Source organism: Pelobates fuscus, chromosome 8 (genome assembly GCF_036172605.1).
Source record: "Pelobates fuscus isolate aPelFus1 chromosome 8, aPelFus1.pri, whole genome shotgun sequence".
Classification (NCBI taxonomy): Eukaryota; Metazoa; Chordata; class Amphibia; order Anura; family Pelobatidae; genus Pelobates; species Pelobates fuscus.
Genome location: NC_086324.1, coordinates 92,820,955 through 92,845,915, shown reverse-complemented (window position 1 = coordinate 92,845,915; position 24,961 = coordinate 92,820,955). Strand labels below are relative to the sequence as shown.

Genomic DNA, 24,961 nt, shown 5'->3' with positions numbered 1-24,961 from the left:
AAATTAAAGTTCCTGTACCGCGGTGCGCGCTGTGAAGCCGGCCCACGCTTCAGGACAGGTAAGTAAATATGGTATATCGGCGTATAACACGCACCCACGATTTTCCCCCTATTTTCAGGGGAAAAAAGTGCGTGTTATACGCCGATAAATACGGTACTTATATTAATATTAAAATACACTTTGTATGACGTTACATATATATATAATATGTATATATATATATATATTATATGTATAATATATATACATATTATATATATATTAAAATATATTTAATTTATTTTTAAACCTGTTTATTTTATTTTTTCTACACCTCCTACCAGCAGGGGGACTGTATGATATTTTAGACAGTCCCCCTGCTGGCAGATCCATAGCCAGCTATAGGGGGCCATGTGATCGCTCTTTGAGAGCGATCACATGGCCCCCGGGGGCCTCATTTGCCGGAGGGGGGCTGCCTGGGCTGTCAGGCAGCCCTCCAGAAGAGGATTGGGGCGGAGGTAAGTAAATCTCACCTCCTGGGGCTGCAAGCCGTTACGGCGTACCATGCCGTCGCAACGGCTTTAAAGCCCATTTAATGCGTGACGGCATGGTACGTCGTAACGGCGGGAAGGGTTTAAAGGCTGCCTCTTTACATCCATAATGGCAAAATAAACAAGCCTGTCTCAGTTTAATGGAACACTCAAAGAACCATAACCACTGGTTTGACTCCTTATCTCCCATTGTAAGGAGTCCTGCCATTTTTGAACCGTGCAGTGTTTATGCATGAGAATTCTAGTTAAAGGATTACTCCAACCCTAAACCTGTTATTCCTCAAAGGGTATTCAACTCTTTGATTTCATTGTATAAAAAAAATTGCTGTAAGTCTTTTGTTATTATTTTTAAGTCCACCCTGTTTTGTGGAACTAAACAATTGTAAGGTCCCACTTTTTGTTAGTCCAAACTCGCAATTGGTGATTGCCCTTTTCACAAATGCAATCCAGTGGACTTCAGGTGTTCAAATAAAATAAAAAAAAACAACAAAAAAAAACATTGATTTACTTTGCCTTTAATAAATTGCCAATACGTTAATACGTTTATTATCGGTGGCATACATATTTTAAGAATAAATATCTATATATTCGCATTATATAAAAGACAAAGTATAACCATCCACCAGTAATTGAGTCTGTATGCCTTTAGAAATTTTACACACTTTGTTATATTTACTAGCCACTTTGAAATGCAGGCATCCAGAAAGGATCTGTGACCTAGGGGTCATGCACAGCATGACATGTTTCCATTCTTTTTTTTTTTTTTTTTTAATGATAAATGCTTTATACCCTTCTACAATAGGATATATTGTGCTAAAGGTATAGAAAGAAAGGCAAAAATAAATTTTTACAAAAATTTTTCTCTCTTGTCTGATCACCCATTTGTATAAAAAAGACAGTTTCAGCATATCTCTAAACTACTAGCTTTAGATAAGGCCCATTTTAATGGGTATATCTTGTTTGCAGTGTTGTTTCTCTTGCCAGTGCTGATAGAAAAGATACAATAGAACTGAAAGATAGCACACATACTCTTTGCTTTATATCAATTACCTTGAGCCATAGTAGGTGTGCATTGTGTGCCTCTTGAAGTTTTCATTTTAAAAGTCGGGATTCATATTTTTCACTAACAAATAGACGTATAAGTCTACAGACATGTCTTGTGTTGAATTTTATTTATTTTCCCTTAGATTACAAATGGGCAAAAAAAAACAATTTCACTGATTTGATTATAAAGTTGAATCGATTGTTAAAAATCTGACTTTGCTAATTATTTTTTTTTCTTTTCTGTTTAGGTCAAATAGAAATGAAGGTTCATAGTCACACAAAATTCTGCTTCTTTTGTTTATTTACATTTGTTTTTCATCATTGTAACCATTGCCATGAAGATGTGCACGATCACACAGAGGAAAACGTACACAATCGCAATGACTATCAAATCTCAGAGGAGTCGTACCTTTGGAATGCAGCTATGGAGTTATCTACTAGCAAGTCTTCATCAGGGGCTGATGCTGAGCATGAACAAAAATACTATATTGAAAAACTTTTCCACCGTTATGGTGAAAATGGAAGGTTGTCTTTTTATGGGTTGGAAAAACTCTTGGATAGTTTGGGTCTTGGAGAGGTAAAAGTAGTTGAAATAGGCCATGAAGACATTGGGCATGACCATGTATCACATTTGGATGCTTTAGATGTACAAGAAAAAAAACACTTTCATGATCATGCTCACATGGATGCAGTTAATGATACAAAAAGCCCTACTGCTACAAAAGACCATGACAAATGTGAAAATAAAAATGTAGATGTATTAATACAGCGAAATCCTAAGGATTCCCATAATCATTCACATCATCATATTCATGATGGGACCCATCATTCTCATAATGGCAGCCATCATTCTCACAACGGTACAGTTGGACATGTGGAACACGGAGGACATAATCATGAACCTTTGGCAGATGCAAATACAACACATGATCAGACAGCAAGAAAACCTCATAAACACAAGAAGAGGCGAAAAGGAACAAAAAATACTGAGACTTCTGTAGATTCTACATCAGAGTTTGGCTCTGAGCATGCTCATGATGAGCACAACCACGTTCACAAAGCAGATAATATTTTTGATATTCCTTCTCTTCAGGAACATGAGAATAGCAATCATGCTGATCATGAACCAGAAGATAGTCTAGTGCCAGAGAACAGAGGAAGAAGCACAAGGAAAAGAGAGGCTCCTCATGATGACCATGTAACTGTGAAAAACTATGACATTGTATCATCTGAAAAACACAAGGAGCACAGTGAAGATGTGCATACACATGATGAGGTCTGTGAGCATTTCATTAACTTGTCTTATTGTGAATTCTGTTTGAAAGGAAATACATGCTTCTATGAGCTCCTCTGAGAGCACATCTTTGGGTTTGTGCTTGTGTTAAGCGCTGATGCCTTAAAATCATAGATGTGATCAAGAGTTGTGAATGGTAGGTTTCTAGTCCTTGAGTTGTTTTGATGGTGGGATTTAAAGCAACTCGAGCAACCTAAACTGGTATCTCTCTATTCCTTTCAAAAGTAGGATGTACATACGTAAAGAAGGGAGTAGCGCCTCGGGGTATCCTCAGGTGTAGGCAATATGCAATGAGAGGAAGGGACAATGGAGAAATGCATAGGGTATTGATGATAAATATAGCAAAAGCTATGCTTGCAGGGAAAGAGATCAGTTAGCTTTACTTCTGTGCACTTGCGCAGTATAATCCCCGCCTGAGGATGTGTGCTATATCTCTTGGTACAGTAAAAGTTGATCCAGAAGTTATGAAAGAAGAAACATCATAGACACCAATATAGTGTAGTATGTCTGGTAATACACTCTCAATTAAAGGAGTCTTCTAGTGGCTCCCAGTAAATAGTCGAGTGGTATAATCCCCAATCTTAGGTAAAATAATGGCTGAAGTCCTCGCCTATTTGATATATGAATAATAACAGAAATAAAATATCTAGTGCTCACTGTAATTCAGTAGGGTGCAAACTAAATGAAAATGTTCTCACAAATGTAGAGCCAAAGAACAGTTTTGCTCAATCCACAAAGTATATGTGGTACATTACCAGCAAGGATATCCAGATATTTGAAGTCCAGATATCTGGAAAACAGAATGGTCCAGGGATATTAAAAATGTATACCTTTTATTAAATGGTATATATGAGTAATAAAAACAATAAAACAAAGGGTAGTAGTATAACAGTGATGCGTTTCACCAATTAACAGGACTTTGTCAAAGTGTTACAGATTCCTGTAAACAAACCATTTATATAGCATGAGCTAATTCAAATTTCGCAGTCAGATATCAGTCACGTGACCACAAAATAATTAAGATAACTACTTTTAATACACTTGAATACCTTTTAATGACTGACATATAGAACAAGAAGTAGCAATATTTCTCGAGGAGTAGTGATAGACTACAATCAACTGTTGTATAACAGTTACACATCGAATCATATCTGTTAAGCAGTCATAAAGGTGGGGCGGAGGGCGGGTAAGCCTATAGGGGAAGAGTAAGAAATGGCATTGAGGAAGAAGAACTGGCCAAAGGACCCTATATCAATATAGAAGTCACAATGCTAATGAAAGAGTGCTAATTGCAGGGACATGCCACCTGCACTGCCACTATGAAGGCACACCCTGGGGGGTTTGTAGGAGAGGGAGAAGGGAAGAAGTTCTAAGAATTACTCCCAATGAAACACACATGTTGCCCTGACCCCGAGAAGATGCAACTAAAGACTCAATCATATTAATCTTGTTGACCTCCACTATCCACTCTGAAATCGTAGGGGATATTCTGACTTCCAGTGCCTAGAAATACGGATCTTAGCTGGATTGGCATTCATTTTTAATGTTTTAGTGTACCTTTTCAGTTCTTTAAGGCATTGATTAAGAGGTGAAATATGAATCCTTATAATTGGTTTATTTTAATCTGTCCTGTAAATTATCACTTTCCAAATAGTCTAGACAGCGCTTTTGAAGCAAGATTTGCTGTTTATACTTAATCATTGTAAATCTTTTCAATAATTCATAAATGGGTGACATTAAAATGTCATAGTTTATAGTATTTCAGTAATACATTATCATCTACATGTTTAACTATACACCTTAGAGGTAAACCCAGAGGGCCACAAACCCTTTATACCATAACCATCATATAGAGCTGGTTATGGTCCTTAGTGTGTCCCAGTAATGCTGCTCATTTAGAATCTATATGGAGTTGTTAGATAAGCTAATCCTAGCAATTTGGTGACATTTTGTGGTAAATATCTAAAATAATTTTGTTTTTCTTTATTTATTTTCAGTGTTTGAATGTCACACAGCTGCTACGTTATTATGGGTTAAACACCAACTCTCCAATTTCCCCTGACCAGTTTGCTTTTCTATGTCCAGCTCTGTTATATCAAATTGATAGTAGGTTTTGCATAAAGCATCTTGCAGAGATGGAAATGGAAAACATGGATATACCCAAAAGTGAACTATCTGGTAAGTATATCATTGTGGACTACCCAGAAAATACTTAAATGAATACAAAAAATGCTGAAAGGAAGTTGCTCAAAATGTAGTGTATTGCATATTCCATGGATATTTAAAATCATCTATCTGAAATGAAATATGTAAGAAAATATTTGTTCTAACCAGGACTGGGCTGAGCCTCGTACCCTATTAAACAAAATCAAGGGCTGCAAAGGGGCAGTTAAGGCCATGTGCCGCTTACTATGAAGCGTCTGTCAGAAAGTGAGTTTAGATAAGACTGCCAAGAGGCTATTGCCCACTGTGCTAGATCAAATGAGAGATGGGGGTGTTTTGAAGTGGGTGGGAGTGAGGAGGTTATGGGGAGTTAAATCCACTAAGCCAGCAGGAGGTATTAAATTCAAATTGAATAGCGTCTCTAACGTTGCTCATCAGGGTGCATATGTGTCAGTAGTTAAAAAAAAAAATGTACATAAAGTTCAAAGTAAACTAAACAAACTAATCAAGGGAAAAGCTTGTGTAATGGCCGTGAGTCCTCAAGTGATGGCCATGGACGCAGTGCTTCCTCACTGTGCGTCAGGGACAAATTGACGAACTTCAGCAGGGTTGCAATTTCTCGGCTTTGGCTGGTGCTCCAGTGGTTGTGGATCCTTCGTGGCGGTAGATAGCCTCAGCTTTTGAAGCGTACTGGTCCCTTCTGAGGCCTCATGGACCCTAAACGTCCCAGATACACTGGGTATCACAAGACATCTCTGGGTGCCCCATTTGTAGGTTGGCAAGTTCTGATGTTAAAGGTTTCAGGGACCTCCGCCAGTCCATTCTGGCTCTAGAGAGGTTGGGATAGAATGCCTGGGTGTGCTCCTCACAGTGGAACAGAGTTTTGCTGTGATCTTCCGCAATAAATGCTTGTCTGTCTGGGCCATGCTGGAAGCGAATGATCACATTTCTGCTTATACCTGTGTCGCCTGCTTGTGGTACGGTCAGTCTGTAGCATACATCTAGGATTCTAGTTTTTACCCTGCTTAGCTTAGAATAGATTAGTCAGAAGTCTCTGGAAAAGGTGAGGTCAGTGCAATCAAGTCTGCAAGACCCCGAACCTTCATTCTTCCATCTCCTGCGGTCTTCCACTGCCGCCATGCGGTGATGGATTAGGGTTAGTTTGCGTTTTTAGTGTAGAGAGTTCGCTTTCCAGATATATATAATGCACATCAGGCTTCTGCTGATCCCGCTGGGCATTCATTGGCTGAGATTGTCAGCTGGGCACTTTCAGTGACATTCTGTGCACAGAATTGACATTAGGCAGTCTGGGACTCTTGTTCTAGGCTTGCAAATAAAGTCCCAATGACTCTGCCGGACTCAATTACCGGCAAAGTGGTTATACTCAGTATGTGGAACTTTTCATAGCGAAACGCTACACATACAGTCTCCAGGCATTGTGACACTTTAAATCACCAAAGTGGTTATGGTGCTTGGAAAAACCCTTTAATCATCTGGTCTTCCAGTATTTTATATACAGTTTCATTTCTGTTTTACTTGTAAATTTTATATATATAATGTCAAACTTGTAATCCAAAGACTTATACCCGGGTGCATCCCAGCAGACATATAAACAAAAATTGAAGACAGGAGCACTCTCTGGGAATTTCAAATTGTATTTAAAAAAAATCACCACCTCTACATCAACGTTTCGACCCTTCTGGGTCTTTATCAAGATGTTGATAAAGACCCAGAAGGGTCGAAACGTTGATGTAGAGGTGGTGATTTTTTTGAAATACAATTTGAAATTCCCAGAGAGTGCTCCTGTCTTCAATTTTTGTGTGTGTGTATATATATATATATATATATATATATATATATATATATATATATATATATTATAATATTGTGTTTTTTTTTTTTTTTTATACACGTCTGTCCCTTCTAAACTAAATTAGCAGTGACCCACTATCTAGATAGGAGAGTAGCATTTTAAAAGGGAACCATCGCTTCACTGGAAAGTATACCATCATACAGAAGATTTGATGATTTTAAAAATAAAAGATTGAGATCACAATTGTAGATTATGCTAGCTTTAGTGTACCTATAATCTTAATTTTATTAATGACAGGAGGCGAGTATTTGCTTAAGTCTCTCTTTACTAGAACTCCACAGGAGCACATTAACACAGAGAAATAACAACCAGTCAGAAAAAAGTTAGGTACTATAAAACTCCCCTCCCTACACACAACTTCCTCTTTCAAGCTGCGACAATAACAGAACAAAAGGCAGAAAAAAACAATGTAGAGAAAAACTAAGTCCTAGATACAATGAATACAACAACGTCCTTCATCCGACAAGAAATGTCAAACCAGGTAGCGTTGACCAACTGTAAACTGAAACGAGAGAAAAAACAGGATCGAAAAGGTTGGTTAGCCAATGAAATGTACTCTGAACAAAACATTTGCACCCAGTGTAACAACCAGAAATATCGTAATATACAGAGATCCCAACCCTTACTTAGGAAACGGACACAAGAACAAGTGACAGGTAGCAGAGACAACAAGCATACGTACCCGATTAACCCAAACTATTAAAATTAAACAAGGGAGGGATAAGAATGGGAGGGAAATATTTGCCTCCTGTCATTAATACAATTAAGATTATAGGTACACTAAAGCTAGCGTAATCTACTATTTTAGAACATGACAGGAGGCTTCATATTTGCTGTTTTAACGCTCCGCCAACAAATCCAACAATGTTTGTTTCGCTGGTACCTATTCCAGGACATAACTAGAGCAATCCCAAATGGACCTTCCAATTGCGTGAAGTAACGGCAGGTCGATCGATCGATCAAGATGCCAGCCATCGGTGTACCACAAATTACGGAAAAACGCAATCCGCTGTTAGATCCGCTGTACTTGGGGTGGCGACCTGTCTCCTAGAAGACGGTCCATGAACTGCAAAGCCGACATAGTAAGCATTTTCCTGCAGGTGCAAAATTCCGAAGAACATGGCGGACTTGGACCCGTGAGATAAAGGTGGAAGTTGGCTCCACCGATCGTGCCAGGGTCACCAGGTGATGTGGTCATGCAAGCAATGCGTCAGAATCCAGCACCAATTCTGTAACCGGATCGAATAGGGTCTTTTCGTTCCCTCATGGCCTACGAAGCGAGTGGTCTCATCTGAGAATGAATCTACTAGGCTGGCAAGAGTGCAGGGGAAAAAACTAGTTGCATGCTAGATGTTTCCAATTGGACTGTGGAACCTGCGACTGTGGTAGTCAGAATATTCCCAAGGGAGCGTCAAATCAGGGTTCCAAAACTGAATTTGTGTGGCGAAACGAGGATCGGCTACTCTGGGAGATTGTGAAGTCTTGAAATACCAAAATGAGGGGAACGTAAATAGAGGTTGAGCTTTCCATCCAAAGGTATCCTCGTCGAGGAGTGATAAGCGGTCCGGATCCATGGGATAATTGGGACCTGCATCAACGAAGAGCCGTCACGTGATTTAGTTGCGTGGTGGAACACAAATGAGTCGAAAGCAGTTCAAAGAGCAGGCAGGTTGGAAAAACAGAATCGGGCCTTGGTGAGCGACTAGGGAGAGAGTGAAATAATCCAAATAACTGCGTGTACGATCCTGCTTCAGTCCAGCCCTGCCAAAAGCCCATGGGGGGACTTATGGTATGCATGTCACACCAAAGATAGGTTATAATAGAGTGAGGCATCTAGGTTCCTGTATTCCTGACTGTCAGTGGAATGTTATTTTCAAGAGTAGGCCATAAGCCAAGGGACTCAGGTATTTGAATTTGAGGTCTGAAGGTTAGGTATTCATATGAAGGAATACACCCCCCTCCCCAAATCTTCTTCCTCTAGAGTCCCGTGATCTTATAGCATTGTCCAATACGTAGATAGAACGTAAAGTCCTTTCGACAATGACCGTAGAATCCAGGGGATAGATATAGCAAAAAAAGGGGGCGTAGCTTCGACCGTCCGAAGCAGGGACTGTGTCCAGGATTCTAAAATGTCGGCTAGCCTTATCCGAGCCAGACACCGGCCCTCCAGGGAGGTTGCGTCCCGACTTCTGTGTAGGATTTGACATCAAAGAAGGGTTCCCCCATCAAGTCCAGGCAAGTCATCTTTGTCGGTACCTGAATAGGTGGGTGAGCGAAAGATCAAAAACCAGGACGGCTCACGTGAGGGGATTAGTGTTCAGAGGGAGAGGCCTCCATATACAAATCGTGTTCTCCAGAAACGTTCTCAGAGGAGTAGAGGTAGTCCTGCCATATATCCCAAGCTGGCTAACGGCCAGGGAACCCAAAGTCGACCGGGAACTCTGGTCTTTCCATGCGACGGTGCATGTGCAGACCGGGATGTGGGACTTCCCCATTCCCGCCATCCGAGTAGGCAGGGCTTGTTTGCTCTTTAAAGGCATCAAAATCTCATGCTACCTTTGATAGGGGAAAACTTCCTGAGCAGTTTGTGCATAAAAATAAACAGTGTGCGGTTGCCTGCTCGATACAATGCAGATACCATAACCTACACACCTGCAATAACTGGGGCTCACCCATTAGCAGTACAACCTCCAGGAGTATATCCAGTAGGGAGGTATAGGGGCACCAACAAAGTGGGCCATTCATAGGAGCTGTACCAGAGACAGCCAGTTCAAAACAGCCCATACCCTGTCCAATAAGGCATCAGGGAAATGTGTAAATAAGGTGGGGGATCTCCCCCAGTAATACCTCAGTAAGTATATCCCGAGTGGGAGTACAGTGGCACAGACCCAGCAGCCCAATTATAGGAGTTGTAACAGTAACAGCCAGTTTAAACAGGCAATACCATGCCTGATCAGGTAGCACCTATATAAAGAAAATAAATAGTAGCACAGTCGTTAGATCTAATGGAGGGGGTTCTCTCCTATTACCCAGTCGCTACGAAGCAGCGTCTCATAGACGTTCTAGTGAGGTAGCCATAGTACTTATTGCAAAACACGGTATGTAGAACAGACCTCCATATTGAGTTGAATGTAGGAGGGACGCCCCTCTAAGAAGACATCGGTGCTCTGTACTGGTATAAGCCTGTAAGATGAACAAAGGCCGACTGTAGCAGGATAAATAACCATGTTGAGTAACGACAAGAGACTGGTTTGCCCTCCAAGAATCGAAACAGAATCCAGTACTGTAATAAACTGCAACGCAAACGGTAAACTGATGGGAACAGTATAAGTAGTCCTATTGGGCTGTGCACATGAGGGGAGCTCAGTAGCGGGTTGAGCGTATTAAAGAGCCGTAGTGTCTATATCCGTGTCTGGCTCCTTTTTATGTGAGAGGAGGTCACCCTCTAGTCATGCAGTTTGCATCAATATTGGCATCGGGCTGAGGTTATGGGAGGGCCGCGCCCTCTAATAATAAAATTAGTGTCAGGTTCGATATATGAGAGGGGGTCACCCTCTAATCATGTAATTTGCATTGGCATCGGGCTGAGGTTATGGGAGGGTCGCACCCTCTTATATCAGCTTGGGCTGTGCTCCTGATAGGGGTCCCCCTTTAATAATGAAATCGCTCTCCGTATCAGTCATATGAGAGGTGGACCCAAACTGGGAATAAACAATACTTATAGTAGTCGGAGTAACAATTCATCCTAGGGCCGTGCCCATGAGTCAGGCTGAGAAGCTGCAATACCTAGAAAATAAGGAAGCTACAAACGGCCGCCTGGATCTCGCGCCAGTGCGTGGGATCAAAGATGGCTGTCTGAGGAAAAGACTTTCTCCGCGATCCACGAGAGCCCGGGAGGTCGGAGGAGGCAGAGTCAGGCCTCTCGACGTCCTGAGCGAGAGGAAAAGACCGGAAGACTCGAAACAAAGAAACAGAACTAAAATTAAAGCGGGAAGGCAATATAACGGAAAGGAAATGAAAAGCAGGTAAATAACCTAGAACTATACATGACATAGATATAACTACCTAGATATAAAAAAGATACAGCTAAAGGCCAAAATATTTCCTGTGCTCCCTCGTTTTTGACTGAGCACTAGTCCCTGCATGTGTTTCCCAAAGATCCTGTAAGGAGTATCAACAGAAATCTACCCCTGACAGGTGTCTACCAAAAGGAACAACCAGGGAGTGGGCCATAAGAAAAATAACGGAGAAACAAAACACCACAAACACCGCCATGCAGCGTGCCCTGAAAGCCTCGACATAAAGGGCAGTATACGGGCAGCCTGAGGAGGTCCTAATCTGACATGGCAGGAAAGAAAAAACGATGCCACTGGGGGGTACCCCCAGACTGGGCCCAACACCCACCAAAAGGATGCAATGTGACCTACAGTGCGAGAAATACCTAAACAGACCAGGGTATGCCATATAATGAAAAAATTAGACCCTTAAAACCTAGGGCAGGCAATGGAAGCAGATCACAGAGGAAAAGAGGGGCAGAGGTCTGAAAGGAAGTCTGTGGCACATGAGTATTTGAAAAAGGAAGAGAGAGCCAGTAATATACAATAAAGAAAAGAATAAAATCTCACATAATGGCACTGAACATAGGGGTATCAAAAACAAATATATTCTCACCCTTGAATAAATGTAAGGACTGAATGGTGGAAGGGGATACTAAAATCCTACCCATCTCCCAAATGCGCGTTATAAAAAATGCACCCCACCTAAGAATCCTTGGCTAATGTAGAGGGAAGGATAGGGTTACGCCATGCGGCTATAAAAAACAATGTATTAAGTTAGTTGACTCAAATAGCCTTTTCCTTAACATTCATCATGATTTCAAGTTTCACAAAACAAATAGTCTCTTATATACAGACACAATCCTGGACATTCTGCAGAAGGAGCATCAGCCTTAGAACTTTTTAGCTATAAGGGCATCTCCGGGAACTCTGGTGCCCCTGGAGAAAACCAGGGAGCTGCTTACCCCACTGCAGTAGATCAAACACTGTGGGAGGGCAGCGAACATCCGCACTCTACCACCGTTGCCCAGGCACACGTGGGCTGCGGCAAATGCCGGCTCCGGCCATCGGGATCTCGTGCAATAGCGCTAGGTCCAAGGAGGCCGTGGGAGCAAAACACGTGGAGCAGAGCACGTGGGACCGCCCGAGAGAGACTCCGTGGTCCTGGTGATCGGGAAAACGGAGGGAGTAGCAAGGCAGAAGCACTAAGACTATGTAATCTCCAGAGCACAGATAAACCAAGGGGGAATATATATATATATATATATATATATATATATATATATATATATATATATATATATATAAAAAATAACAAGCAGACAGACAGTATAGCAAAGTCATGCAAAGTTCCTTGCTGCAAAGTACAAAGGGCTTGCAAGGTCGAATTAAGTCAGCCAGAGCAGGCTACACAAGCTTAAGGGAAACTTTGATAGGAAAAATAGGCAGAAAGTAATGGAGTAAACAGGGGAGTAAAACAAAACCCCTAAAGTCCAAACACCATAAAAGAAGGAATAAGATAACATTCACAGCCACCAACTAAGAGCAGGAGACGGTGGTACTCTGACCTGTACTGATGTGGAGCAGCAAAGAAAGAGGACGTTATGTGTGGGGAGGAGAGTGTTATAGTACCTAACTTTGATTGGTTGTTTTTTCTCTGTGTTAATGTGCTGCTGTGGAGTTCTAATAAAGAGAGACTTAAGCAAATATGATATCCTATCATGTTATAGAAGTTGTTTGAGAATAAGCTGACATGGATGTGTTCAGTTTCAGGATAGAGCTTAGCACAGCAATGTTTAATATTTAAAAAATGTTTACTCCTCATAAACGTGTTTGTTAAATATAACAAACGTGTTTGTTATATATAAATATAATAAGCAAACATATCAGAAATCCTGGAATTATGTGCTTCCCTTCAAGCTGTAATGGTTTAGTATTCATTTAAATATTTGGCTTACACATTCACCAACATTGTTTTTGTGTAATTGATGACCGTTTAATTCTTACAAATTGGCACATGTACCAAACTGGTGGGTTTTTCTTAACCTGGGTTAAGAAAATGTATCAATTAAAATGCAAGCTTGTTTGGGTAAACCCTAAACCTGTTCTATTCCTGTACAACTACATATTTGTTAGTTTGTCTACGGTAGTGCTACTTTACAAATAATGTCTTCCGGAAGGTTTGTTTGAGTTCTGGGACACTATAGTCCCCAAAGCAACTTTAGCTTAATGGAGCAGTTTTTGTGTGTAGATCATGCCTCCAAAGTCTCACTGGACAATTATCTGCCATTTAGGAGTTAAATCAACACCTCCCCTTGCTCCCCACATGACACAGCCTGCATGAAAAAAAATGGTTTCACTTTCAATCAGGTGTTACTAACTTTGAAAGTTTTTATTTCCTACTCTTTAAATTGAACTTTAATTACATACAGGAGGTTTCTGCAGGATCTAACATGCTGTTAACAGAGCAAGAGATAAGAAATGCTAAATTAAACAGCATTTGCAATAAAGGAAGTATAAACATTAGATGGCTCTTTACAGGAAGTGTTTAGGAAGGCGGCACAAGTCACATGCATGGAGGTGTGCCTAGGACTGTATAAACAAGGTGATTTAACTCCTAAATGGCAGAGAATTGAGCAGTGAGACTGCTTCATTAAGCTAAAGTTGTTTTGGTGACTACAGTATCCCTTTAAATGTTACATTATGTACATTGCTCAGTGATTGCATGTGCAAATTTGTATTCCTGCTGTTAAATCCCAATTCGTGCAACTAATTGTTTTTTTTCCCATTAATATCTAATTTTATGTCTTTAATATTATATATTAAACAAAACAAGTTTAATCCAATAAACCCGATATGTTTTGGGTAACATTTTTATATTGTATTTTAGCTATTCTTGAATTGACTATTTCCTCTTTTTCCCTTTTTGGCTTGAACGCCATATTGCTAATTATTTTTAATAACTGTAGCATCATTAAGAAAGGTTAACCTGTTCCGCATAATCTCCTGTGGTGACACAGCAGCCAACATATTAACTTTCTTTAAAGTCTGTTAGAGAGGAGATAGTGTTTCTGCTACTTATGGGAGCAAATAGTTTCTTCTTTGAGGAAGCTCATTTATTCCTTCCATTGACTTAAGCTTAATTACTAAGGGAGTTTATTAAAAGGATTCAAAGCCTTTTTTCCCCCAATTAAACTGCTTAGACTGGGTTTAAAACTGCCGGCCTGATTGTGCTATGAACCAAGGTAATTAGGAATTTTTTCACAGATGAGTAGCCCTTTTTAAAAATGAGTATTAGTTGTGTTTGTAATTAAGAAGGGAGTTTGAATAGAACTAGTTTTGAAGGCCTTTTAACCCTCTCAGGACCTAATTTCTTATGGTTGCTTTAAAGAATTATGAGCAAGTATTTACCTTTTTTTTTTTTGCTGTGTGTATTGTTCTAGATAATTTTAATGTTTTTTGCTCAGGCTTTTGAAATAATATGAAGAGTTTACATTTGATAATACCAGTAGAAATCTAAAGAATGCACAAAAGTGTGTAGTAGAGGAACGCACAAGCACAATAACCACCAGAGCGGACTGTAGTTGTTATGATGTCAATAGTTCCCTGGTTGTTACCATGATCGTACCCCAAATGACCCCCATTATTTAGATTTAGAACAGCCACCACCTTAGGTTTGGTTACTCTAAAATATTACTTCAAGTTAAGGAAGAAACCATTTTAGTAAGACATAAATAATCTATGTATATACATCAAAGAGCTTTTGGTTTGAAAGTGGCGTGTAAGATCTGATGCATTCGAATAAACTCTCCTTTTTTTTTTTTTTTTTTATTTGACAACTTTTATTGTGTTTTTGATTCAGGGTATAGAAAAGGGATGGGGGATACGGTAAACATACATGGCTGTCCATCCAACAGTCCAGTACATAACCAGCATACTTTCCCTTATAATGTACCAAACATACATCACAATGTCACATAGTAGACCTGCAACACCCTCCTGTAATGAGGTCACCTTGTCCGGTGGTTTCACACCTCTGCTCTCAGGCCTGTGCTGCCTACGTCACTGTGCTAGCTTCTCATGTGTCCTATCTTTGTGCTGGTTGCTGAGGATATAGTGCTCTGCTGGCTCAGGGTATGGTATGGTAGAATCGGAAAGGGCATGGGTATCTGGTATGCTCTGTTCTATGCTTCTCTCCAACCATTCCCCTGGTATAATCACTACATATTGAAAGATTGGTTTGTTCTGGGGGTCTGTTCATTTTGGGTGGACAGTGCCTTATTGCATTGGGTGCTCAAGGTCTAAGCACGGGAGTATGTAACCTAATCTAGGATTGTCAGGTCTCTTGAGCATTTGTCAATTGGTAACAGGGGTAAAAAATAAAACTAAACTTTTTCCTCTTTTTTTTAATTTTTATTTCTCTCAAATATGTGAATATATGCAATAGTGTAGCTAAACCGTTTCAAGAAGTAAAGACACCATAAAACCAGACCTAAAGGAACACTATAGTCACCTAAATTACTTTAGCTAAATAAAGCAGTTTTAGTGTATAGAACATTCCCCTGCAATTTCACTGCTCAATTCACTGTCATTTAGGAGTTATATCACTTTGTTTCTGTTTATGCAGCCCTAGCCACACCTCCCCTGGCTATGATTGACAGAGCCTGCATGAGAAAAAAAAACTGGTTTCACTTTCAAACAGATGTAATTTACCTTAAATAATTGAATCTCAATCTCTAAATTGAACTTTAATCACATACAGGAGGCTCTTACAGGGTCTAGCAAGCTATTAACATAGCAGGGGATAAGAAAATCTTAATTAAACAGAACTTGCAATAAAGAGAGCCTAAATAGGGCTCTCTTTACAGGAAGTGTTTATGGAAGGCTGTGCAAGTCACATGCAGGGAGGTGTGACTAGGGTTCATAAACAAAGGGATTTAACTCCTAAATGGCAGAGGATTGAGCAGTGAGGCTGCAGGGGCATGTGCTATACACCAAAACTGCTTCATTAAGCTAAAGTTGTTCAGGTGACTATAGTGTCCCTATATATTATTCTGTAAGAATGTCATTAATGTATCTCCCTGTAGTTTTGAAATTCAATGTACTTAATCATTCAGTGTCTCGGAAGAGACCAGCTATTTACATGGGAGAAAGGAAGGTTTGAATCTGGCAGTCTGGGACATATTCTGTCAGGACTGTCACAGAATACATATTGCTTCCACGCAATACTTCAGCAAAGGCTTAAGGTAGCACCTCCGCCAGTGCGGCACATAGCCAGGCTTGGTTCATGGAAGCCAGCTTCGGCAGCCATGACTGATGACACCGAAACCAATGTGATGTCGCGCACATAACATTTTCAGTTCGCGAACTTTCGCGAATGGGCGAACCGCCATAGACCTCAATGGGCAGGCGAATTTTAAAACACACAGGGACTCTTTCTGGCCACAATAGTGATGGAAAAGTTGTTTCAAGGGGACTAACACCTGGACTGTGACGTGCCGGAGGGGGATCCATGGCAAAACTCCCATGGAAAATGACATAGTTGATGCAGAGTCTGGTTTTAATCCATAAAGGGCATAACTCACCTAACATTCCTAAATTGTTTGGAATAACGTGCTTTAAAACATCAGGTATGATGTTGTATCGATCAGGTAGTGTAAGGGTTACGCCCGCTTCACAGTGACAGACCAAACTCCCCGTTTAACGCACCGCAAACAATCCATTTGCACAACCGCAAACTCCCCATTTGCACAAGGTTGGATACCAAGCTAGCCATGTCCCGTTCCTTGTCCTCACTGATGTCATTGAAGGTCTCTCTTCCTCCACCCAGGAAGCGGGAGATGGAAAAAGATGCTTGGTCGGTCCTCCTACTTCAAATTTGGGGCACTGCGCGTGCAATCTAATGTGCCACCAGATAGGAGTAGTGTGTTAAGTAGTCCCCCTCATCAGGCCTTTTTTAGTCGAATGTATCGCCCACGGTCAGTCCCTTCGGGATCCATCCCTCATTCCTCTTAATAAAGGTGAGGTAATCTAGACTTTTTTGACCTAGGGGACTTCTCTTCTCAGTGACAATACCTCCTGCTGCACTGAAGGTCCTTTCTGACAGGACACTTGAAGCGGGGCAGGCCAGAAGTTCTATCGCAAATTGGGATAGCTCAGGCCACAGGTCAAGCCTGCACACCCAGTAGTCAAAGGGTTCATCGCTCCTCAGAGTGTCGATATCTGCAGTTAAGGCGAGGTAGTCTGCTACCTGTCGGTCGAGTCGTTCTCTGAGGGTGGACCCAGAAGGGCTGTGGCGATGCGTAGGACTTAAAAAGCTCCGTATGTCCTCCATCAACAACATGTCTGTAAAGCGTCCTGTCCTTGCCGGCGTGGTCGTGGGAGGAGGAGGATTACTTTCACCTCTTCCCCTGTTAGATTCCTGTTGTGCTGTGACATCACCCTTATACGCTGTGTAAAGCATACTTTTTAATTGATTTTGGAACTGCTGCATTCTTTCCGACTTGCCATAATTCGGTAACATATCAGGCACTTTCTGCTTATACCGGGGGTCTAGTAGCGTGGACACCCAGTACAGGTCGTTCTCCTTCAGCCTTTTTATACGAGGGTCTCTCAACAGGCACGACCGCATGAAAGACCCCATTTGTGCAAGGTTGGATGCCGAGCTACTCATGTCCTGTTCCTCGTCCTCCGTGATCTCCCTGAAGGTATGTTCTTCCCCCCCAGCCACGTACAACACCACGGGTACCAGATAGGTGATAACGAGCACCCTGGGATGCCTGTTGTGGTTGGTCTTCCTCCTCCTACTCAAAGCCACATTCCTCCTCTGACTCCTCTTCCTCACAATCCTCTTCCAGCATTGACCCCAGGTCCCGCAAGCGATGCTGATAAGGCTTTTTCTGGTGGTGATGGTGACCACAACTCTTCCTCTTCACGCTCATCTATGGCCTGATCCAGCACTCTTCGCAGGGCACACTCCAGGAAGAAAACAAATGGTATGATGTCGCTGATGGTGCCTTCGGTGCGACTGACTAGGTTTGTCACCTCCTCAAAAGGACGCATGAGCCTACAGGCATTGCGCATGAGCGTCCAGTAACGTGGCAAAAAAATTCCTAGCTTCGCAGAGGCTGTCCTAGCACCCCGGTCATACAAATACTCGTTAACGGCTTTTTCTTGGTGGAGCAGGCGGTCGAACATTAGGAGTGTTGAATTCCAACGTGTCGGGCTGTCGCAAATCAAGCACCTCACTGGCATGTTGTTTTGCCGCTGGATATCTGAAAAGTGCGCCATGGCCGTGTAGGAACGCCTGAAATGGCCACACACCTTCCTGGCCTGCTTCAGGACGTCCTGTAAGCCTGGGTACTTATGCACAAAGCGTTATACGATCAGATTACACACATGTGCCATGCACGGCACATGTGTCAACTTGCCCAAATGCAATGCCGCCAACAAATTTCTTCCGTTGTCACAAACCACTTTGCCGATCTCCAGTTGGTGCGGAGTCAGCCACTGATCCACCTGTGCGTTCAGGGCGGACAGGAGTGCTGGTCCAGTGTGACTCTCTGCTTTCAGGCAAGTCAACCCCAAGACGGCGTGTCACTGCCGTATCCAGGATGTGGAACAGTACCTGGGGAGCTGGGGGGGGGGGGTGCCGTTGATGTGGAGCAAGACGCAGCAGCAGAAGAGGACTCAGCTGAGGAGGTTATAGAAGAGGATGGAGTAGGAGGAGTAGAGGAGGTGGTAGCAGGCCTGCCTGCAAGTCGTGGCGGTGTCACCAACTCCTCTGCAGAGCCACGCATTCCATGCTTGGCAGCATTCAGCAGGTTTACCCAATGCGCAGTGTAGGTGATATACATGCCCTGACCATGCTTTGCAGACCAGGTTTCAGTGGTCAGATGGACCCTTGCCCCAACACTGTGTGCCAGACATGCCATTACTTCCTTTTGCACAATCGAGTACAGGTTGGGGATTGCCTTTTGTGCAAAGAAATTTCGACCGGGTACCTTCCACTGCGGTGTCCCAATAGCTATAAATTTTTTGAACGCCTCAGACTCCACCAGCTTGTATGGTAAAAGCTGGCGGACTAAGAGTTCAGTCAAGCCAGCTGTCAGACGCCGGGCAAGGGGGTGACTCTGTGACATTGGCTTCTTACGCTCAAACTTGTCCTTGACAGACACCTGACTGTGGGCAGATGAGCAGAAACTGCCCAAGGCGAGAGACGGAGGGGCGGATGGTTGAGAGGGGGCAAGGAGGACAGCAGTGGTTAACGTGGCTGAAGATGCTGGACCAGGAGGAGGATGGCGGCTTTGAGTTTGTGTGCTGCTTGTACTGATGTGTTGTTCCCATAGGCGTTTGTGATGTGCGATTATGTGCCTTCGCAAAGCAGTTGCAAATGGCATCGCTGTTGTCAGAGGCAGACACACAAAAAAAATGCCGCAATGACGGCATTCTGGTGGTGGCAACAGCATGCGTTGATTGGCGTGCTGTCTGGCTGACCTCGGGTCCTGATGCATGCTCCTTGCGACGACCTCCTCCTGCTTCCAACTCGTCTCCTCCTCCTCCTCTCTGTCTCCCCATCTGAACTTTCCCCCTGTTCTTCTTCTCTTCTAGCGGGCACCCACGTGACATCCACTGACGCATAGTCATCATCAACCGCTTCACTTGTATCTGACAACTCAGCAAAGGAAGCAGCAGCGGGTACATCATCATCATCATCATCACACCATACGTGTGTAATGCTGTCTGACTGAGACATATCCCTGTTATCTACATCCTCTGGCAATAATGGTTGCGCATCACTAATTTCTTCCAACTAATGTGTAAATAACTCCTCTGACAGATCAAGTGAAGCGGCTGTGGTGCTAGTGTTGGCGGCAGGCGGTAGAGTGGTATCTTGAGAGGTGCCTGAAGCTAAGCTGGAGGAGGATGGTGCGTCAAGGTTCCGAGCAGAAGCTGTAGAAGATTGGGTTCCTGTGTTAGCCAGTCAACTATGTCCTCAGAACTTTTCGAGTTCAGGGTACGTGGCCTCTGAACACTGGCCATTATTCTAGGGCCAAAGGGAATCACAGCACAGCACAGTGGTACTATGCATGCAAGCTACTGTGACAACAGATATGAGTGGCACTGGTGTGACACTGTGCCCTGGCAGGCCCTGAAACGCACACTCGTGAAGGAAACTGACTGCTATTATATTACAGTCCAAAAAGTTGTTTGTTTGTTTTTTTTAAATGCAAGCTATTGTGACACCAGTGAGTGAGTGGTGGCACTGGGCAAGTGGGCACAGTATATGCTGTGAGCCTGACACACAGGCTGGCAGGCAGGCAACTGCAATTACATTACACAGAAAAAAAAAAGCAGACTGATGTTCTAGCCCTAAAAAGGGCTTTTTGGGGTGCTGTCCTTACAGCAGAGATCAGATGAGTCCTTCAGGACTGTAGTGGACACTGAATACCCTAGCCTAGCTATCAATTTCCCTATCAAATCAGCAGCAGCTACACTGTCCCTACTCTCACTAAGAATGCAGCTTCACAATTAATGTAAAATGGATGCTGTCCAGGAGGTGGGAGGGTCTGCTGCTGATTGGCTGGAATGTGTCTGCTGACTGTGAGGTACAGGCAGGGTCAAAGTTTACTCAATGATGACGAATAGGGGGCGGACCAAACAGCGCATGTGTTCGCCGTCCGTGGCGAACAAGCGATGTTCGCCGGGAACTATTCGCCGGCGAACAGTTCGGGACATCACTACTCCTAATCTGTTTTTTGTTTCTCCTTTCCTAGCTAATTGGACATGCTACAATTGCAACTTCTATCATTTTAGTTACAAAACTTTGTAGCACCTTTTGGTTTCACACTTTGCAGTACATGATATAATCATCCAACTACGTATTTCAGTTAGATAATTTTGGATATTTATACATTTATTATTTCTTTTTATAATTTTTTCCAAATTATTTCGTTTTTCAGTTATTTCTTATACTCCTATTTGTTTGGAGAATTTTTTCTCCTATTATAAGTAGAAGTAGATATACTTTATCTGCTACCTAGTATTACGTAGAATTACTACAACTGAGACCTAGCCCTTTTTACAAAACATTTTTTATATATATATATATATATATATATATATAATATTATTAAAGGTTACGTTTTATTTGGGTTACTTTTTGCACAGAGGGGTTTATCTTCTAAACGGTTTACCCTTCTGTTTTTTCTTTTCTTTACTACAGTTTATGGTATTTTAAAACAAAATGTCTTTTCAAATGGAACATACAAAACTGGTTGGGTTGGTTTGAAATTTTAATAAGTGATGGTCTGTGTCTATTTGCATATGTATCACAGTAAGTTGGGAGAATTGCAGAACTCTGATCTTTTAGATCTCCTGTGTCTAAGGCAGACTTTTTCAGTGGATATCTGGGGTTAAAAATAAGTATTTTATATACTTTATGAATAGTATACAAAATACAGACCTTTACAGAACCCTTCCTCTTCAGGAGATATTCTACATGTACCATAAACACAGCAGGGGCTTATTGAATAAATAGTAGCAGTTGTTCAGCACATAGTGGATTGCTCTGTACACTGCTTGCAGTCAACCGGAACTGCTTGTCTGCTCTGCATACCTGCTGGTTGTGAAATTTTCAAGTTCCAGGTTTTGCAACTATTGCCTTGTCTTTGGGCAGCATGAATGCATTGCCAAAGTCTACAGGACACATACATAGAAATAGCATTTTTATTTATTTTTTGTGCTAACTATTGATTACATTTTAGAGTGACTACAAATGATTTCAGTGTGTTTTATCCATTTGTCTTTTCTTACTTTCAGTGTGGATTTGTGGCTTCATCTCAATCACCGTTATTAGTCTACTTTCCTTGCTTGGTGTGATCCTGATTCCAATAATTAATCAAGGCTGCTTCAAGTACCTGCTCACATTTCTAGTTGCTCTAGCAGTGGGAACACTGAGCGGAGATGCTCTGCTTCATCTTCTACCCCATGTAAGTATATATTTTTTCAGTACCATAAAGACAAAACATGTTACACTTACAAGATTTAAACGTGCAACCTTGAAAATCTCTTTACAAAACACTAAATTCTCATACTCCTGGCTAATTATAAGGGTGAGTGGGAGAAGCCTTCAAAACATATTATAAATGGCGTTGCCCTGGGGCATGAGGGTATCATCTGCTATGAATATCTATTTTAATATACACCAACTTTGTTCCAATATATCTTGTATAAATTTATATCAAAGTTTATTGGATTTGTGAGGGTACGAAATTACGTTGTATGCCTGACTGTCCTGGCATGCTTATGAACTCCTACACTGCTGTATACGAGGGCATGCATTAAGGAAGGAATACACAAGCTCATGTGTACTGCTAAAATAGGTCTACAGGTGCCTGAATGCACCTCAGCATCGTGGGTCTATGATGTCACCCCATGACACACATTTGCTGTGGATTTTTTTTTTTTGTGTTTGTGTTTGTTTTTCACTCTACCTAGTAAACGCTCCGGTAGTGAGGAGTGAGGAAATGTCCCATTCAGATGTGTGAGGTCGGCAGCAGCTCTCTCCCTCCAGCTTGAGGGTCTCTATGTCTGGGAGGCAGTGACAGGCTGTCACTTCATCTCAGTGTCCGATACAACAGAGGCCTGGTCGCGCTCTTAAACAGCCGCGGCGCCTGCCTTTTCAGCTATATCCATCGGGTGACCCTAAGACACCAATATAGTTCCAGTTAATTCAAATGTATGTTATTATATTCCCACTCTCCTTTTTTTTATTCCACACTCTCCTGCTCTTTATCTGCCCCGGGCTCCCCTGATCCACCTTCAGGTAAATGCATAGTAAATACAGTAAATTTTTTAAGTGTTGTACAGTACTCGGGCCATCTAACTGATCACTCTGAGCCACTCTCAAGGAGGGCCTCGCGTTGCTTAGCCCAGGAGAGTTAATGGAAGTTCCTGCAGAGGAACCTTAATCTCCCCTTAGATGACTGGGAGAGTTGTCCAGTGGATCCCAGGTGAAATTTTAAATCTCTGTGACTCATTACAATGGGGCTACAGGTCATATGCTGGTACACATCCATACTTATCAAATTAGGAAAGCTGTCAAAAACATTCAAAGTGTCACTTTTGTTCTTATCTATATATCCCCATGATCCTGAAGAAACCTTGTATATAACTGACTTTTACATCTTCCCTGGAGCTGTGCTCAGAAAGACAATAGCAAGCAGAAGTAGCCGATAAACATCAATTTTATACTGTTACAGGAGATTAAGCAGAACCGCATCCGTTGACCTTGGTCAATGATTTCTGATTTAGAACGATATGGTCACAGAAACTAACACACTCTGTGTTCTGTTGGTGTATTAAAGAGATGATAAATTACTTTTATATGTATATTTTTACATTTATTTTGTATTTTGACAGAGTATTTATAGCTGTATTGCTGTAAATTTCCTTTTTTTTTTTTTCTTCAACCTTATACTATAGAGTACATTGCTGTCTCTAATCTCACATCTGCATCATGCAACCATGATCTGAATTCTAGATTATAAGAAAATATTTAGAGATCAATTCATTGGGCATACACACACTGCTTATTTTGCTGTATTTAAACGTGAAGTCATGTAACAGAAAAACTACTAAAATGTTAGCATTTTTACTTTATCTTTGCTTATAAAACTTTTTCTGTTACACGCTATTGCTTCTTATGTAAAATACAGATTTAGGAAAAGTCCACACATAACAATACAGTTTAAAACTCTACAGCAGCACTATTGGTGAGAAATTATTTTTCTGGCTGTGCCTCCAATGCCTCTTAATATATCTCTCTCATAATTCACAGTTTACCCATTCTCCCACTCATTCACAGATGCTGCTCTTGCCATGTAAAGTACATGTAAAACTGGGGGTATCAATAATGTAATAAGATGTCAGATGATAGGTATATGAAAGAGAAAAGCTATCCAAGATACATTATAGTTTTGTTCATCATGTAAGAATGTTTTTGTTCAAGCATATTGTGCATAATAAAATATTCATACTTGGATCCCAGCTGGTTTCTGTAGCCCTCTTTACTATATGGTTTTGTTTGATAAATCCAGTCTAAATGAACTGTAATATAGATATGTTTTGACAATTTTGAGGAAGATAGTATGATTTTCATCTTGCCTTAAAGAAATCATGTCTTTCACAATTTGAGTACATGTTTTGTTTTTTCTCTTGTCTTCCTTCCAGTCCCAAGGAGGGCACGATCACAGTTATGATGGTGGTCATGATGACCCGCATCATGGACATGCTGAAAATAAGGCCTTTGTGGAACAGTATGACAGCATTCTGAAAGGACTTGTTGCTCTGGGAGGAATCTATCTTCTGTTTATTGTAGAACACTGTCTACGAATGTTTAAACACTACAAAGACCGAAAGGTATGCCTCCAGCTCATCCAGTCCTGTTCTTTCGGTTCACAGCACTATCACCCGATTTATAACATGATTCAATATTGTTCCACCTTTTGTCAAATTGGCTGCATACGCTTTAAGAGTATGTTATCACTAACTAAATGTGTTAAGATGTCCCAGTAGATATTTGCATAATAGCTATCTTATAATTTTATGTGTTATTGTTTCCTAAAATATTCGTTATTTTATTTTTTGTTTGTTTGTTTGTTTTTTTCTTTCCTCATTCCCCATACCGGTTTGTATTTTCATCACCACTGGATCGTGTGTTTGCATATTTTTCATTTTCAGCTAAAAGTTTTTTTTTCTTTTCTATATTGAAGTTGAAGTTAAAGTCTGACTAATGCACCACGTTTTTGACAAGTATGTCTGCCTTAACACATGCCATATTGCCATTTACTAGCTAAGAGTAGGGTAGCTGTTATGTGGCTGCTGTATACTGTTTTCCTACGCTATGTTAATTTGATAAGTTATACTCAAGGTGCAAATAACCTACTCCATGTAGCTACTCTACTTGTCTAGGCCTCATTAGGCGCTGTTTCTTGATATG

General features: G+C 41.4%; 1 protein-coding gene across 1 annotated transcript in view; it reads left to right on the top strand.

The window, feature by feature from the left end:
* SLC39A10 (solute carrier family 39 member 10) overlaps nucleotides 1-24,961 on the top strand; it is a 71,475-nt gene that overhangs the window by 33,483 nt on the left and 13,031 nt on the right. The window contains exons 2-5 of the mRNA XM_063430169.1: nucleotides 1,823-2,850; nucleotides 4,866-5,046; nucleotides 21,781-21,950; nucleotides 24,193-24,381. Coding sequence (XP_063286239.1) covers nucleotides 1,834-2,850; nucleotides 4,866-5,046; nucleotides 21,781-21,950; nucleotides 24,193-24,381 — 1,557 coding nt within the window. The 5' untranslated portion in view covers nucleotides 1,823-1,833. The remainder of the gene's footprint in view (nucleotides 1-1,822; nucleotides 2,851-4,865; nucleotides 5,047-21,780; nucleotides 21,951-24,192; nucleotides 24,382-24,961) is intronic.